Here is a 16,249-nt window from a genome sequence, read left to right on the forward strand (position 1 = left end):
ACTGCACAGTTTTGAATGTGCTACTCTGAACCATTAGTCCCATGATTCTTTGGTACCAAGATTCCATAATGAAGCAATATGTTTCAGAATGCATGCTCAGAGAACTTTTGGTCTACCTGAAATTGTTAACTTTGGAGAATCAAGGAAATATCAGTGACAGGACCTCACTTCATCTGACTCTGGCTTTTTGTGCATTTCTTGTGTACAGTAAAATCCTGAGGGTTCTGAACAATAATATGCCAAGGGTTTTGGAGTATTTTACATTGGAGCTCATGTGTAGTTAGCATTTACTTCTGGAATCTCGTAGGCCTGGGTGGAGGGACCAAGCTGCCAGATGATCCAGAGCTCCCCTTGAAGATCCACCCCTAAGTTCCCCCAGCTGTGACCACTTCTTCTCTGCTTGCAATTATAGAAACCGAAGTATAAATCTGAACTCTAAATGTTGAGAGGTTATGGCCATGAATTCTTAGGGATACACACATCAAACCCAGCCTTTCATTCAAGGCCCTCACTTTAAGAAGACGCAATTTCAAAAGCCCAAGCTTTTCTGAGCCCATGAAAGGCTGTTATGCCAAACCTCTAGGTTACTGAATACGGAAGCCTCTCTGACTGTTTCAGGGCAGCTGACCATGAGAATTCAAGATGCTTTTTTCCTTTGGACCTAGAAATTCTCTTTATTTTCTTGTGAGCCTGGTTCTGCATTTAAAACAACTCCTATTTTGTTCTTGCTTTGCTATGTAGTCAAGAGTAGCTGATTTTACAAATGATTATTTCCTGCATGCTTTAAGGGATTAGTTTACATAAATGATGTATTTAGATAGCAAAACATTGCTTATCCTGATCTCTTACAGTCAACTCAGCTGATGGCCTCCCTGGCCTCATGGTTTCCTGCATGAGGAGAAACCATCATAACAGGGTTTTGTGTAGAGGAAATATTGCCTCACAAGAGAAGCCACCGACTAAGGTCTTTACAGAAAGTGGCCATGCTTTGCTTTACATTCTGGCCTTGGTTCTGATCCCTAAAACTTACGTATTCTTTTTTATTTTTTGTACTGTGAATCGAACTCAGGACTTCGCACTTGCCTGGCAGGTGCTTGTGCCACTGAGCTGTATCCCTGGCCCTACATATTCTTTTAAAAGTCAAGAAACCAAGGGAAAATGGCCAACGGAATGTGGAAAACATCCAGTGGATGGACGAGACACTAGTTGACAGCAGATCAATGAATCTTCCCAGTCTGTAGACTGACCAAGTTTAGTAGAGAACTCATCACTGATTGGGGTGGGTGAGTCTTGGCCCAGGACTGCTTGCGTTCAGAATTTCTACACTGTAAGACTTTAATGAAGGCTGGCGCCAAGGGTGTTGATCTGGAATGAAGTACAAGCAATTTTCAAAGAAATGAGCTCAAGCTTTTTTTTTTCCTTTGGAACTCACATTCCTAATGGATTTTGGCTTCTTATCTCATCTCCCTGAAGCTGGGACTATTTAAAATGCCACATTTGTCAATATCTAAAGTGAGAGTCAAGGCAGGAATTTTAACATGAGTTGATAGGGCCTCTGTGACCTACATGGTTATTTAAAAAGAACAGCTGTGCATAGTCTCCATTAGACGACATGTTAGTGTCACTGTAAAGCTCTGTTAAGTGAGGTAGTAAAACAAATCCATGAATTCAGAATCCCTGAGGCTGGGGAGGTGGGGATCTGCCCGCTGCCGGAGTTATGGGCAAGCCGAGCCCAGCCACTAGCAGTGCCAGGGGGATCTGAGCTGGACACACAGGGAGTAAAGAGGTGTGGGCGATGCTCACAGTTTTCAAACTTCTTAGCATTGATGCAGACACTGCATCTCAGAACACAGGCACCTGCTCTTTCTGCTGTTTCAGCACCCTCTAGCATTGTGTTTCCCAAGTGTACACAGAGAATACCAGCGTCCTTCCTCACGCCAGCATACTAATAGCTGTTTGCAAGGGTTGGGGTAGAACAGGCCAAGGAAGAGGTGCACGATCAGAATTAAATTTGGAGATTTGCAGTGCACATAATTCTACTAAAGGCTCCAAGGTGTCTTGTAACAAAGACAGTTATTCAATTTAATTTTATGGTGCCTTCAAACTCACTGCCTAAATGCTGTAGAGTACCTCTTGCTCTGAAGTGTGGCTATTCACATTTTGTAGGTTACCGCTGTCTTGTGGGCAGAGTTTGGAAATACGGCCCCTGGTTTTGCCAGGTGGTTTTGACATGTAGCCAGGTTTGAGAAGCAGAGGCCAGGGAACCTTGATAGGGAAGAATAAGTTCAATTATAGAAGGCAAGAATGGAAGGAAACAGCCCCAGAGACAATACGGCTCCAGTTTTCTAGTTTTTTACACGAGGAAAGTAAAGTTAAAGGATTTACCCATATCTTTCACTGACAGAGGAAAGGGTGGTATTGGAGGCCTGTGGTCCTTAATGATGCTTGCCTCTTTCCGTGTCACCAGCAGGGATGGGGACACATGTTATGTTTGTGTATGTGTGTGTGTGCATGTGCGTGTGCATGCATTACCTCACAAGTGGGGAGGTCAGCTCAGCAGGGATGAGGACAGCAATCAGGGAAGGCGAGGATGAGACAGGACTGAGTATGTGGGGCATACAGTGCAGAGCTCAGGCTGGGAGGGCAGGCAACGGCAAAGCTCTATGTGCTGGTGAAAAATAACCTGTAAGCTGCAGAATGAGAAGTGTCCACATGGGAAAGGGTGGAGGCTGGAAGGGGATCAAAAAGCACATTAGTCTAGGACCAAGATGCCCGGATAAGGAGCTGCCTGTACGAGTCCTATTTTAATGGAACAAACTGTCAGTAAATCCCTTTGGTTTTATTAGGCTTGCTTGTCTCAGCCTACAAACTAAATGTTATGCTTAAGGTAGGGAAAACACTATTTAAGCCTTGATTATTATTTCAATTTAAGGCATACCAAGTTCTCAATTTTTGCCACTTGCAGTTTGTCACTGGAGATGTCTAATAGGTTTATGTGTTAAACTATCCTTGAAATTCAGTAAAGTGAATTCACACAATCTCTTACACAATTCTTTAAAAACTGTTCAGAGATACTATACAGCCTCTGAAAATGAAAGAGAACAGGATTTTGTTTCTATAGGGAAAAATTCTGAATGCACGCACATGATTCTTTCCTAAGAAACGGAGTGAAGACCTTTGCTCTTATTTGTACAGAAATATGATTTGATATGACCTAAAACAAATGGTATCTTAATAGTTGGATTGCAGAGGAACTGCAATTTTATAGCAAGATTTTTTTCTTTTTTTTTTTTTTTTTTTGGTTTTTCTCCGGTACCAGGAACCGAACTCACGACCTTGCGCTTGCCAGGCAGGCGCTTTTGCCGCTGAGCTAAATCCCCAGCCCCAGGTTTTTTTCTTTTAACTGTGGTAAGTACCACAAGCATAAAATTTACCATCATATCATTTTTAAATATGCAGTTCAGTAGTGTTATGTATATTCACATTGTTGTGTAAGTAATTTCCAGAACTTTTTCATCTTGCAAGATCTTTCCACTCAGATTCCTGATATACCATTAGCATTTCAATAAAATGCCCATGTTTATAAGATTTAAAGAAATAGACAATGTCTTTTGTTATGTTTATTTGAAACATATAAAATTGCTTATAATAATATATGTAAGCTATGAAAATAATAATACAAATATGCGAGAAACCACTATCCATTATATTATGATCAGATTTTGGGTGGATTCTTTCTGTATCTAGCCCTCTCCCCACAAGATGACTTAGTTTTTTAGTGTAGTTTGGAAAACATATAAGTTATGTCCTAGGCACTGTGCTCATCTTTGGAACTAGTTTCTGTGACTAGTGTCTCCTTGTCCTGGAGTTCACTGTGTCATGGGAGAAATAGACATATGAATGCACACTGTGGTAGGATGAACAAATGCTGCAATGCAGGCGTGAAAATAGTGGTGTGGAAATCAAATGAGGCACCAGCTAATTCTCCCTAGGTAAAGGAAAGGTGTGTGTAGGAAGCCCCTGCAACAGAGAGAGTGATCAGTGAGCTGGGCTTTGGAGAAAAAGCAATTGTTGATAAAGAAAGGTGAAAATATTTTATTGTATTTATTTATTTTTTTAAGAACAGAATATATTTATTGAGGGAAAGAAAGCTTCTGTCCAAGAGTGGAACAGAAGGGGGCCCGAGTGGGTTACCCCAATGAAAATATTTTAGCAAGAGAAAACAGGAAGAGCCAAGAGATTCAGTAAAGAAGTACAAAGCATGTTCAGATACCCTCATAGAGATGGCCTGGAGATGGCCCTCCATCCATTTAGCTACCAGTACGCAAGGAATTTGAAATATACTGAGTAACATGGCACTATGTTATGCTCTCGGGATTGTATGGCCTTGGATTCCAATAGCTTCAGCTTCACAGGTTAAGACAGACAAGCAAGCAGACAATTATAACAGCCTTACCAGCGGCATGAAGGACCAGGCATGGTGCTAAGAGTGTCCCTCCACAGGAGGAGACAGTGAAAGGCAAGGCTGGAGAAGTAGGGCCAGCTTAGGAAAGGTTTGCACATGCTATATCAAGGAGGTAACATTTTATTTTAGAGCCACTGAGCCGTCAAGAAGATTTTGGGCCAGGTGTGGTGGTGCATGCCTGTAATTCCAACCCCTCGGAGGTGGAGGCAGGAAGACAACAGTAAGTTTGAGGCCATTCTATGGTACACAAGTTCAAAGCCAACTCAAACTACATAATAAATGAGACCTTGTCTCAAAAAATAGTTCTGATTGCTATTTTTTTTTTAAAGAAAAATCTTTACTGCTGCTGAGAACGAGTAAAAGCATATTTAGAAAGATATTATGGTAGCTCAAGTGGGGGAACTCTAGATTAAGGTAATGACAATCATTCCTCTTTCCCTGCAGATGGATTGCATGAGACAAGACAAGGCATGATAGACAGAAGATGGCATCAACCACACTCTCAGTCTCTAGTTTGGGCAACTTGGAGGGCAGGGGCACATCCACTGATAAGGAGCAGGGTTAGTGGGTACCATGCTGAGTTTAGTCTGGCATGCGTTGAGGTGAGATGCCGCATTTCAGAAGTCCACCAGGCTCATAGAGTGTGACCTCATTTTCTGGAGCCATGGCCAGCAGTGGGTGGACACATAGAGCAGCTGAAGTCATGAGAGCCTGTGATACTTCCCGAGGACCGTGCATAGAGAAGAGGATCAAAGACAGCCTTGGAGAACAAAGAGCAAGTAGAGGCAGATGCGGGGGCAAACAGACAGATACGAAGAAGTGCAGAGATGTTGGAGAAAAGTCAGCAGCAATGAGCTGAGCAGAAAGTTCAAAGGAGAGAGGTGAACAGTGCCTGCTGTGGAAAGGGGTGAAGTGTGGTAGGAAATGAGCAGGGACCACGGGTCGGGCAGTGAGGCTTGCAGGCGAGGGGCTGGAGAAGTAAGAGTGATGAAGGCCAGAGCGCAGCGGAAGAGTGAAAGAAGGATTGTGCACAGTGAGCGCTCTGCCAGCAGATTCGCTGGTGAAAGGAGGGGAGAACAAAGAGAGCAGACTGAAGGAGAATAAAACAGGAGGCGTTTTGATTTTTAACGAATAGAGGAGGTTGGCATATTTGTAGGCAGGGAGGGGAAGCCAGCAGAAAGGAAAGGATGAAGCCACTGTAGGAAGAGGTGAGGCGACGAGGCACAGACAATGAAAAATGCACGTGGGAAGGGAGTGCGGGGCAAGGCTGGAGGAGAGGAGGGCTTTGGGAGGGAGACTCGGAGGAGGGTGCGGAAAGGGGAGGGTTTCTCACAGGACAGCCTCTGTTTTTTCAATGAAATAAACAGGTTGTCCGTTGAGGCTGAAAGAGTGCAGAAGTAGGATGGGGATCTCCAGGAGAATGGTCAGCTTGGGGAGGGAGCCATATTGTTTAGGATGGGGGAGAGTTTCCTAAGCAATGCTGGGCCTCATAAATGGGCATGAGCCTGAGTCAGCCTGCTGGCGCGGCTCTCTCCTGAGGTGATCAGCATCTTGAGAGCAGCAGAGAACATGCAATTGTGCAGGCCTGGGTGCAGGAATGGGCCACATGGGGGTGGGAGACAGGGAATCCAGGTTGCTCAAGAGAATGTTACCATGGAGTCAGGAGATTAAGAGAACAGGCAGGTGTTCATTCTATTCTCCAGGTTTCTGAATGGGAGGAGCCTGTTCTCATTGCTAATCAGAATCTGTCCTGTTACCTGCCGAAATGAACACAAGGTAAGATAGCCTTTCCCTGTACATAAAGCTACCAGCATGTTGAGGCCACAATATCACATCCGGGCACTGACTGGGGTGACAGTGGACTCTCATGGTTGCTGGTAATTTCTAGAACAATGCAGGACCCTAATACTGCTGATTCACTGCTCAGATTTTTTTTACACATTCATTTATAACATTTACTTTTTAAATACATTTAAAATTTTCCCTCTGCAACAAATTTCTCATTCACACTTCCTTGTCTTCTTTTTAAAGTTCAGTTTACAGATTTCAATAACACTGGTCTAAATTTGTGAGTAGATGGCGTGGGATGGGCATGGTCTAAACACCTCTAAGGAAAGGGCTTAATTTATTTTTGAATGATAAAACACTGACCCTTGAATTTTCACTTTGAAAATGCAAATAAGCCCAGAGTGCCTAATCTACTGCCTATCTCCCTTTTAATGATGGAGTTTTTATGCCGGTGACTAGATCTAGAACTCACAGACGCCAATGGTATACCTGGGAGTATAATGGCGAAGCTGGGGAACACTAAAGATTTCCATCAAGAGACTGGTCATTTATTTCTCCCTCCATCAGTTATTCCTGATAGATTACACTCCACTGCGCTAACGATAAGTTAACTCAATTTCAATTTAGCTGGAAGTTGAGCCCGGATGAGAGTGAGGTTCTTTAAGAGAGGCTAAATGAACTGAAGTCACAAGACTTCTCCTATCCCCCTGAGAACATCATGGTTCATCACAAGGAAGCAAGTGACCAAGTAGGGCACATCAAGTACCAGAGTTCAAAACAGGGAGGAGGGGCTGTTTTCTATTGACATGAACGGGAATATTAATCTCCAGGATCTTCTCTCATACAGAAATCCTTTGAGACTTACAAAATCAGACCACAATAAGATATTCTGGCTGCCTTCCAAAGCAATAGGGACTTAACCAGATAAATTCATTGAAAAATATTTTGATTATTGCAAAACTATCTGGCCTTGGGTGATGTTACTTCCAATAATGAAAGATTTCTTTTGAGAAACATTTCCTAATAATATATAGTAAATGCAGTATAGTACAGTAATAGATTTCTATTACAGTAAAATGGTTTTTATACATTCCTTTAATCTTTATCAGTTTGCCTATGAGGTCAGGGCTCTTACTGTCCTTATTATACCAAAAAAACCCCGAGGCACAGAGGGCTTAAGCAACTTACCCAAGGTCACACAGCTAGTAGTTGGTAGAACACTGCTTGGCTGTTCTATTTTTCTAGCTGTAACAGAGCCTAGGTGAACAACACTACAGCAGATGTTCTAGGGTTCGCTGCCTGCTGCAGCCACCTTCCTCAACCCCTTTGTTAAGAGACTACTACAAGCTGTTTCTTTTCCCTTCAAAATTCTGATTTTTGAAAATGTGTTTGTTTTTGAATCACCATTCTTGTTGACTCACGTTTTTTTTTTTTTTATCCTCAGAATAAACTGGTTGTGTAGCCGTAAGTACTTAAAACGACATTTAACTCCTGGAGCGGCCGTAGCGGGAATGTGCTTCACATCTTGGTAACATTAGTCTGGTGGGAGGTACCAACTGACTTGAGACGCGCGCGTCTCCTGGGTCTGTCCCTGCGCACATGTGTTCCTGTCTGTCTCAAGTCATCTATTGCAGAAGTTTCTGGTCCCAATCCTGGCTGGGGTTCTCATTTTGTTCATTTGCCACCTCTTTAACCCCTTTAAAAATGTCATTCGAAGCCATCTTTCCCTGCTTTTCAACTCCAGGGCTCTATGCATCTGTGGTCTTACTTCAGTTCAGTTCTCCGCACAGACCCGAGTCCCTTGCCTGTGTGCTAAATGTTGGTGCTCCAGAGATACAATGAAGATGAGCCGCCGTCATAGAGGGCTCCCCGCCATCTCTCATGCCAGCCCCTCTCTGGAAGAATGAGAAAATGGGGCGAGAAGACGCCATGGGATCTGAGCAGCGGGCACTTCAGACTCACTGAGTTTCATGGGGCACAGTGGGGTTCACAGGAAGGCAGGGCACAGGTAGAACTAGAGGTGTCAGAGATGATGTTTCATTCTGTACTTGGATATTGCTTTATTTGGGCCTTTTGCGGTCTGGCAGCCAAGGAAGAGAAGCAGCCAACCTGGCGTATATCTTTTGGGCACGGCAGACTGTCAGTAGGGCAGGTTTTTCCAGGTCCAAGCTAGCTGGGGGGATACGGGCTGCAGCGATGTGATTCAAATGAGAGTGCTATGGAGGAGGCAGGTTCTTACTGACTGTAGCTAAAGTGCTCCGACCAGTGGTAGGGACGCTGAAGGTGTGCCCAGTATACGTTAGCTAAAATTAAGGCAAGGTGAGTGCCTCTCTTTTATCGTTGACAGTAGAGGCCTGAGGCACTCCCTCTGGTGGACAGACGAGGTGGCGTTGGATCTGGAACGTTCCCCAGAGCCCCATGCACCTAGAGGCAGGGCTTGTGGAAGGTGGCTGAAATATGGGGTCTGTACAGAGGACTTGCGACTGGGGAGGAGAGGCTTAGCTGAAAGCGGGTTACTGGGGATATGACCTGGACGGGTATGCCTCTATCCCAGCTCCTCCCTTCTCCATTTCCTGGCTCTCATGACCTCAGCCACTTACCTCCCTGACAGGTCCTTCCACAAAACCACTATAGGGTGCAACTGTGAGTGAAAATAAACTGCTCCTCCTTTAAGTTGTGGGTGCTGAGTATTTTTCCTAGCCATGAAGAAAGTGACTAAGGTGGTCTTAGAAGAGTATCAGTTCAGTCAGGGCAGCTCGACGTGTGTGTGTGTGTGTGTGTGTGTGTGTGTGTGTGTGTTTGTGTGTGTGTGTGTGTGTACATGCATGTGTATCACACATACACATACAAGTACTGTATATTTATTACATGTTGAGTAACACTCATTTTGTGATACGCTGTAGATGCTGCGGGTCTTCCCTAAGCATCAGCCCTAGACCAGCCTCTCAAGTTGTCCTTCCTCAAATGGTGTTTACATGTGTAACTACTGCCCACTAACTGATTGTGCCACTGGAGTTCCATGGTGTTTACATGTAACCTCCCACCCTAATCCATACTGCTAATGACTCACAGTCCCAGTGACCAATGCTAGTTTGTGCCAGTTTTGCATACACTGTAAAAAAAAAAAAAAAAAAGCAAAATTTGTCCTTTACTTTGATAGTTCTTGTTCCTTTTCCTCTCACTAGTGGTCCTAGGAGCTCCATGTCCCCCTTTCCTTGCACATCCCAGAGTTGGGGGACTTACCACGGTGCAGCAGAGGGGCCAGAACCACCAGAGCAGTGCCAGGGCCAGGAGGAGGAACAGGATCAGCAGGGCGATCGCCAGGATCGAGCCATCTGACTGTGGGGTGGAGAGAGAGGTGGTCAGCAGCCGTAGCGAATGGACCATGCGTGGTTTTCCCTCCCCAGACTCACACCAATAGACTGGCCAGAGAAGATCAGTTTGCCAAACACATGATTGAAATTCTGGCCATCACACCGGGGTAATGGGCCCATAAACTCTGTTTAGCCAGTTTTCAAGGGAAATGGATTTGCCTTTTCAGGGAGGCCCAGTTCTTCCTTTTGAGGACAGTTCTGAAGGTCTCCCCCTACAGGAGACAGAGAGCGGGCTCTGAGATGGCAGGTCACTGTCCCTCTGCAGGGGAGTTTTGTCTCTCACCTGGTGACAATCTCCAGCTCACTGGGCTGGATGTTCTGTCCAAAGTCTACGCTGATTCAGGAGACTCCTACTCAGGATTCAGCCTGCTCCCCTGACCTATTTCCCTTGGGTGCGTATAACAGACTCCCAGACTATGGCTGGAAAGCCAAAAGCCCTGGCGAATCCCAGGGTATGGGCAGGGCCGCCGCTGCTCCTGAACCTGAGAGGGGCGGGTGGGGTGGCTGAATCAGCACAGCAGTCAGGTGAAGTGGCTGTGTGAGCCAGGAAAGGAGGTACCCAAGACCAATTCTACCCACTTCCAAAAGTGCGTAGGCCTGCCCTGAAAATAGAGATGGTTGATGTGGCCTGGGACAGTTGTTAAATTTTAGCAAACAGAAGTCTCACTCGGTAACAGCTATCTATCCTGTTGATTGAAGCAAACCATTTAAGAACACCGGTCCAAGTGTCCACCACCCTCCCTCCTGCAAGTAACTGGGAGGACAGAGGGGCACAGCTTTCAGAAGGGCTTGCAGAGTATACTGCTATGAAAGCCCCCTTTTGGGCAAAGCTAATGAAAATAATTAAGGATGTTTGCACAGTTGATGATATTAATACACAAGGAAAATAACACAAATGTTCACCAGTTAGGGAAGGCCACATAACATGTAATGGAATCATCATGCAATTAATCTCTCTGTTGGTATTATGTTGTCAAATCATATTTAAGTGACAGGGGAAAGCATTCCCCATAGAATGAGTGATTCTGTATATGTGGCATATGAGGGAGGACAGAAAAATGTTTTTTTCTGATATTTACTAAAATTTTTTACTGATAGTTTACTTACATTTGCTAAAACATTAACACTGGTAGTGGGTTATGGTAACTCACTTCTTTTTAAAAAGTAAATATCTCTTTAAGCACGTCACAATGAGGAAATAAACTATCAAGGTTGTTCTTTAAAAATTTCCACATGGGGTTCCCCTTGAAGTGTATCCTGGGGCCCAGGGATTTTTATTCAGAAGATCATTGAGGTTCACAGATGGGCTCAAGTGGAACAAAGCTTGTGGCTCTCTGTAAACGACACCCACACTCTTCAGTGTTGTCAAGAAGACCATTGACAGACCAGTGTTGTCAGGGAGACGGTAGGCAGCCCGAGAAACATCAGGTTCTTATGAACAGCCCCACCGCCCCTGCAGAGGGAGACTGGGTGGCCCCTCCACTGCCATACAGCAGGTCAGAGTCAGAACTGGGATGTGACTCACTCCCATTCCGAGCTCTCAGCAAAGGCTACTGGAAGTGGTTTAAAGGCAGTTCTTACTCCTTAGAACTCCCTGGAATGTCTTTGACCCCACAGCCAGGGAACTAAACACTCCTGGACCCAAACAAGAAGCTAAGGCTTGGGAACGCCAGGCGACTCCCAAGGGGGATGCAGCCCCCAAGCACAGGTGCAGGGCTGGGCAGCCTAAGACAGTGCGTGGAGAGTGCACGGGGCCCGCGGTGCACATGGCCACGGTGGAGGGGACGCCCTGGACCAGAACACATTCCCGTGAGTGATGGCACAAAGCCATGCTCTCAGTAACAGTAAGAAATCACAAGTGTTTTCCAAGCTTCTATCAGTCAAGCACAGCCCTCCCTATCTCTTGTCTCTGTGTTCTAAGTCTTTAACGTGGAGGAGGGAGGGAGCTTAAAACAAGCTGTAGGATGGAAGTAGAGATGGCCGAGCGAGCATTGTAAGCTACTTTACCAAACACTGAGCTGTAACTCACTCTCCCTCTATTTCCCCACAATGACAAGAACCAGGAGCATATCAGAGCATCAATCTTTTGCATTTGGAATAATAAGTGATTTTGATCAGCGAGAGGCCATGGAACCGCAGCCTTTTAGCTACGCACTACAGCTACCGACATTACACACAACTTCTCTTCCCCCCAACTTCGTCATTTCAGAGAGCTAAAGGAAGTAGGAGGGCTGACAGACAGTGTGGGTGTGCACTTGCACCCTCCTAGAAGGAGGAAGTATCTTGTGAAGCAGCAAGAGTGAAGGACCAGGCCCACAGTGGGCAGGGGCCTTCTCTTTGGGACACGTCCTCCCAGATTTGGGCAAAGTGACGGCCAGCTGTTCTCTCAGCATGTTTGCTCTGCTCCTTGGCAGCCATGGTTGTGCCTGCCTGTGGTGGAGGAGGAAGCATTGGCTCAGGAAACAAGGTGAGGGAAGGAGGCCCTGGAGGGTGAAGCACACAGGAGTAGCAACTGTCTTGTGCTTTGGTGACATCCCAGGGACAAAGCCCCACATGCAAGGCCTGGTTTCATGGTTTCCAAGATCTTCCAGGAACCATTAAATACCCAGTACAGAAGGGTCACCAACAAACAAAAGCCGTGAACTTATTTCCAGTAAATTTAGACCTGAAGCTAATGTTTTATGAGATATATACACGCAACCTCACACATACAAATAACCTTCATTTATTCATTCAGCAAACATTTATTGAGAGTCTCTATGCTCACTGGGCAGACCCCAGGAATGCAGGACCACTTAGGCAGACCCAAGGTGCTCGTAACCTGCCAAGGGGGAATGTTTAAACCATTAGCCACAATGCATGGGGATGTCTGTAATTCAACAGCTACAAAGCAGGGCCTTTAATGAATAAACACTCTCTTTTCTTAAAGAGCTTAGATTCTGGTGATGATGATAATGACTATTATAATTGGTATCAGCATAGTTAATATTTATTGAGCATTTACTATACGCTGGCACTATTCTTTCTAAGCACTAACATGCTTTCCGGAGGCTAGCTCCTTTAATTATCATTAGCAACCTCATAAATTCCGTATTTTATCTTTCTCATCTTAGAGACACAAGGCAAAGAAGGTGGAAAACTTGCCCGAGGCTCATGGCGAAGCCAGAACCTCATTATGGTCAATTTGGCTGTCGGGCTGAAGCGGCAGGCTGTCGCTCTTAGCAAGGGGCCAAGTGCTGGAGAGCAGCACGCCTGGGAACCAGTTCTTTGAGAGGCGGTGCTGCTTGGCTCTGCAGGGGCAGGGAGGGGCTGGCGTTCCTGCACAGAAAGGCAGGATCGAAGCTCTGGGGTTGTGAAGGTAGGGCTGGGGTGTGGCGGGGCAGGCCCCAGTGGTAAGAGCACAGTATGTGCGGAGTCAAGGGGAATAGAGGCGGGCTCCCCGCTGAGAGGCCACGCCAGCCATGCTGAGAAGTACGGTTTCTGTCTCCAGCCAAGGGGAGATAGCAGGCAGCCTGCAGTGGTACATCTTCCAGTTCAATGAATAATTGACCCCTTCTTCTCCCTGTCAAATGCTGAAGTTTAATGTGCTCACACAGAGGCCTCCTATTAAGCATGCGGACAGCTAATATTAAAATCGAGGGCAGGATGGTTCTGCCCTGCTCCTTCCCCAGTGCATTTGTTCTCAGGGATGACATTCCCTGAAGGCTACTGGTTTGAATGGCCAAATCCCCGCATCCTGGCTTTGTTAAATTCCTTCTGTTCCCAGCTCACAAAATGAGGACATCTCTTTTAAGACAAGGAGGGCATTATTCTCAAAGGGATAGAAACTTGAATAACGAAAACTTCTTTTACTTGGTTGGTAGCATCTCAGGATTTTGGATTTCTGATACATAGACTGGGACGGGATGAGGAATCATGTCAGGGCTTGTTTGCAATAGGACAGAAGACAGCCAGCCCTCTGGAAAATATCAAATCAGACATTTCTCTTCTTTTCTGTTTTGTTTTGGGGGTTGCTATAGTAAAGGGAGGAGGATTAGATGGAGAGGAATTAGCACGAGTCTGGGGGGAGTTCAACATAAAGAAGTTTTGTGAAATCCATGATCTCATCTGATTCTGCCTAATGCCCACGACATGGGTGTAACCAATAAAGTGTCCTTCCAGCAGGTCTAGAGACTGTCAGTCAAGAAGGGAATGTTTCTTTCCTACTCCTGATGTTTCCATGTTGGGGCACTGAATAAGAGTGACTCCAGGCTTGTTGCTTCCTTTTTACTAATTCAGTAAATAAGAGTAACTGTTGCTCCCACAACTTGATGGTGGTCATGGCGCTCTTTTTAAGAAAGAAAATATAAAAATATAAATGAGGAATTATAAGACTCTTCCTGGGGGGCCTTGGGGCGTTAGAAGGGCCTAGAAGGGACCTATTAAAATGCGGGTCCTTAAAGCTCATGCTAATCAATTCCAGGTAACCAGGCTCCTGCCTGTGTGTCTTCCCTGGCCAGGCCTCATGCCTGTGATGGGCTGGTAAATTTATTTAATTCTTGGTTTTAGTTTCCAGCCCATTTGCTGCCACACTCAGCCAAAGTGTTCAGCTTACAGTCATAAAGGCAATACTTAGACTTTCATATATCATTTTCTTGGCCCGATGTCTCAGTATATTCCATCAAAGCAGGAAAGAAGCATACTTTATTGCCCCTGCTACAAAGACTCCCCCAGTACGTTTTATTTTTAATAACCTCAAGAAAGGTCTGGTAATTTTAACAATGACATTTTGGCAGCAACAGCAGATTCAATTTAATCAGCAAAGGGGCTATGAAACCCTTCGCTGGTGGGTGGTGAGTGTGGGTAGTTCTGTGGTCTGTGTTCGGTTGGGCAGATTCTCAGTATTTACGCTGCATTACTGAAGCCACTTGGACTCTTTCACAGTGTCGGACTGTCTTGTAAACATTTAACATGAAAGAATGAACTAAGAAGGTTTATTCTGCAACACAGAAGGGATATTTGGTAACCTGTGCCAAAAATATGACAGGAAAGTAGCTGACGATCCATTAGCTCTTCCTGGAAGCCGGCGACACTGCTTCCCCAGATTCTCCCCTCCACAGGGAACCCGGGGACACAGATGACGATGTGAGGCTCCTGCGGTCACCCTCCTGCCTCTTTCTTCTAGTTTATGCCCTCCTGTCTTTCTCAGGTACCAGGTCAATTTGTCTCTGAAGCACTGTTGGGAACCTTCAAGGAAAGACCTTCAGCCAGGGGAGCTCTGGTCTCTCCACCTGGTGACTTTATAGCAATCTGTGACACCAGTCAATCCTAGTGGGAGGGTCACAGACCCCCCTGAGACATCAGGCACCATGGACTCCTGTCATCCTAGCCCTGCTCCAATGGGAGACCCCGAGGGCAGAGAGAGGCAAGTGGTGGCTGGGCAGAGCAGCACACTCGTTTCCCTCCTCCCTCTAGGCCAAAGTTGGTGCTCAGGAGGCATCAGAGTCTCTGAATGTGGAATTTAGAACTATCTGAAGCAGCTGCTCTGAGCTCTGTTTCCTGCCCCGACAAAACTGGCAGAGCGTGGGCAAGTTTTATTTTGCAGTATGAAATTTAAGACATTTTATTGCTGTGGAGAAGTTCTGGATGGGCAAGCCTGTAGACCAAAACTCTCTCTCTTCCAGAGCTTATGTATCTTGAATGTTATTTCTGGAAGCTACCTGAGCGATTATCTAACTTATCCACCCTCCCTGTCCTGCATTTTATTGGAATTCTATTTTCCTGGTTCCCAGCCCCTTAATGTCAGAATACCCTATGGAGCCATCTCTCCCGCTTTTACTTAACTCTTCCACTTTAAAAAATTCTGGCTATCTACCTATGTATATATCTACCTACCTGCCATTTTAACCATTTTCATTCTGTGGCATTACAATGTGTAACTCATGGATCCATTCTCGCTCCATTTCTGTCTATAGTTTAAATGCTCATCTAGATATTGATGACTTAAGTCTCTAGCTTTAGCTTAGACCTTTCCCTGTTCTAGGTCTTACTGATAGCTGAAACCCAATTCTTCATACTGAGCTCATGTTGTCCTCCTTCAAACCTGCTAGTTCTTCTCTTGTTCACAGAGACTGCTTATCGCTCCCAATTGGAAACTTGGAAATTAATCTGAGATTTCTTTTTCTCCTTCTGTTCTTTCCCTGCTTAAGCGTCACACACTTCATCAATAGGTCCTGCCCCCCTGACCTAAATACTTCTTAGTCTGCCTCTGTCTATTCTGTCTCCAGTACCATGGGTCAGGTTTAGAATCTCACTATTCCTTCTTGGTGCTGTTGCAAGATTTCTTTGCTAGTTCTTTCATCTCAGTCTAACTACCAGTGATTCTACCCTCCATCCTGCAGTTAGAGTCACTCATCTAAAATGTCAATCTGGCAACTTTATTGGCCCAGGAGCTCTTGAGCAGCTCTTCTTTGCTTAGAAGAGTTCTTATCATCTGAAAATTTGGTGAAAATGATGCACCCCTTCCCCCATGAAAGTACACATTTATATTTTTATGCAAGTTCAAAATTTTTTCGTCACAATTTCAGAGGAGCCATCAAATCCCTAGACTTTACTTATTTTTTTTTTTTTTTTTTTTTTGAGA

General features: G+C 45.2%; 1 protein-coding gene and 1 long non-coding RNA gene across 2 annotated transcripts in view; one reads left to right on the forward strand and one right to left on the reverse strand.

Moving 5' to 3' along the window:
- Positions 1–16,249, reverse strand: part of Antxr1 (anthrax toxin receptor 1) — a gene marked incomplete in the record, with an annotated part of 213,545 nt that overhangs the window by 72,678 nt on the left and 124,618 nt on the right. The window contains 1 exon segment of the mRNA XM_013514693.1: positions 9,497–9,592. Within this exon segment, the coding sequence (XP_013370147.1) occupies positions 9,497–9,592 (96 nt within the window).
- LOC106148599 lies at positions 4,182–8,915 on the forward strand. Its single transcript, XR_001234204.1, has 4 exons — positions 4,182–4,685; positions 4,910–5,673; positions 6,169–6,241; positions 7,698–8,915. It is a non-coding gene; the product is annotated as an uncharacterized LOC106148599 (long non-coding RNA).

Source organism: Chinchilla lanigera, unplaced genomic scaffold (genome assembly GCF_000276665.1).
Source record: "Chinchilla lanigera isolate Chin_1 unplaced genomic scaffold, ChiLan1.0 scaffold00023, whole genome shotgun sequence".
Lineage (NCBI taxonomy): Eukaryota > Metazoa > Chordata > Mammalia > Rodentia > Chinchillidae > Chinchilla > Chinchilla lanigera.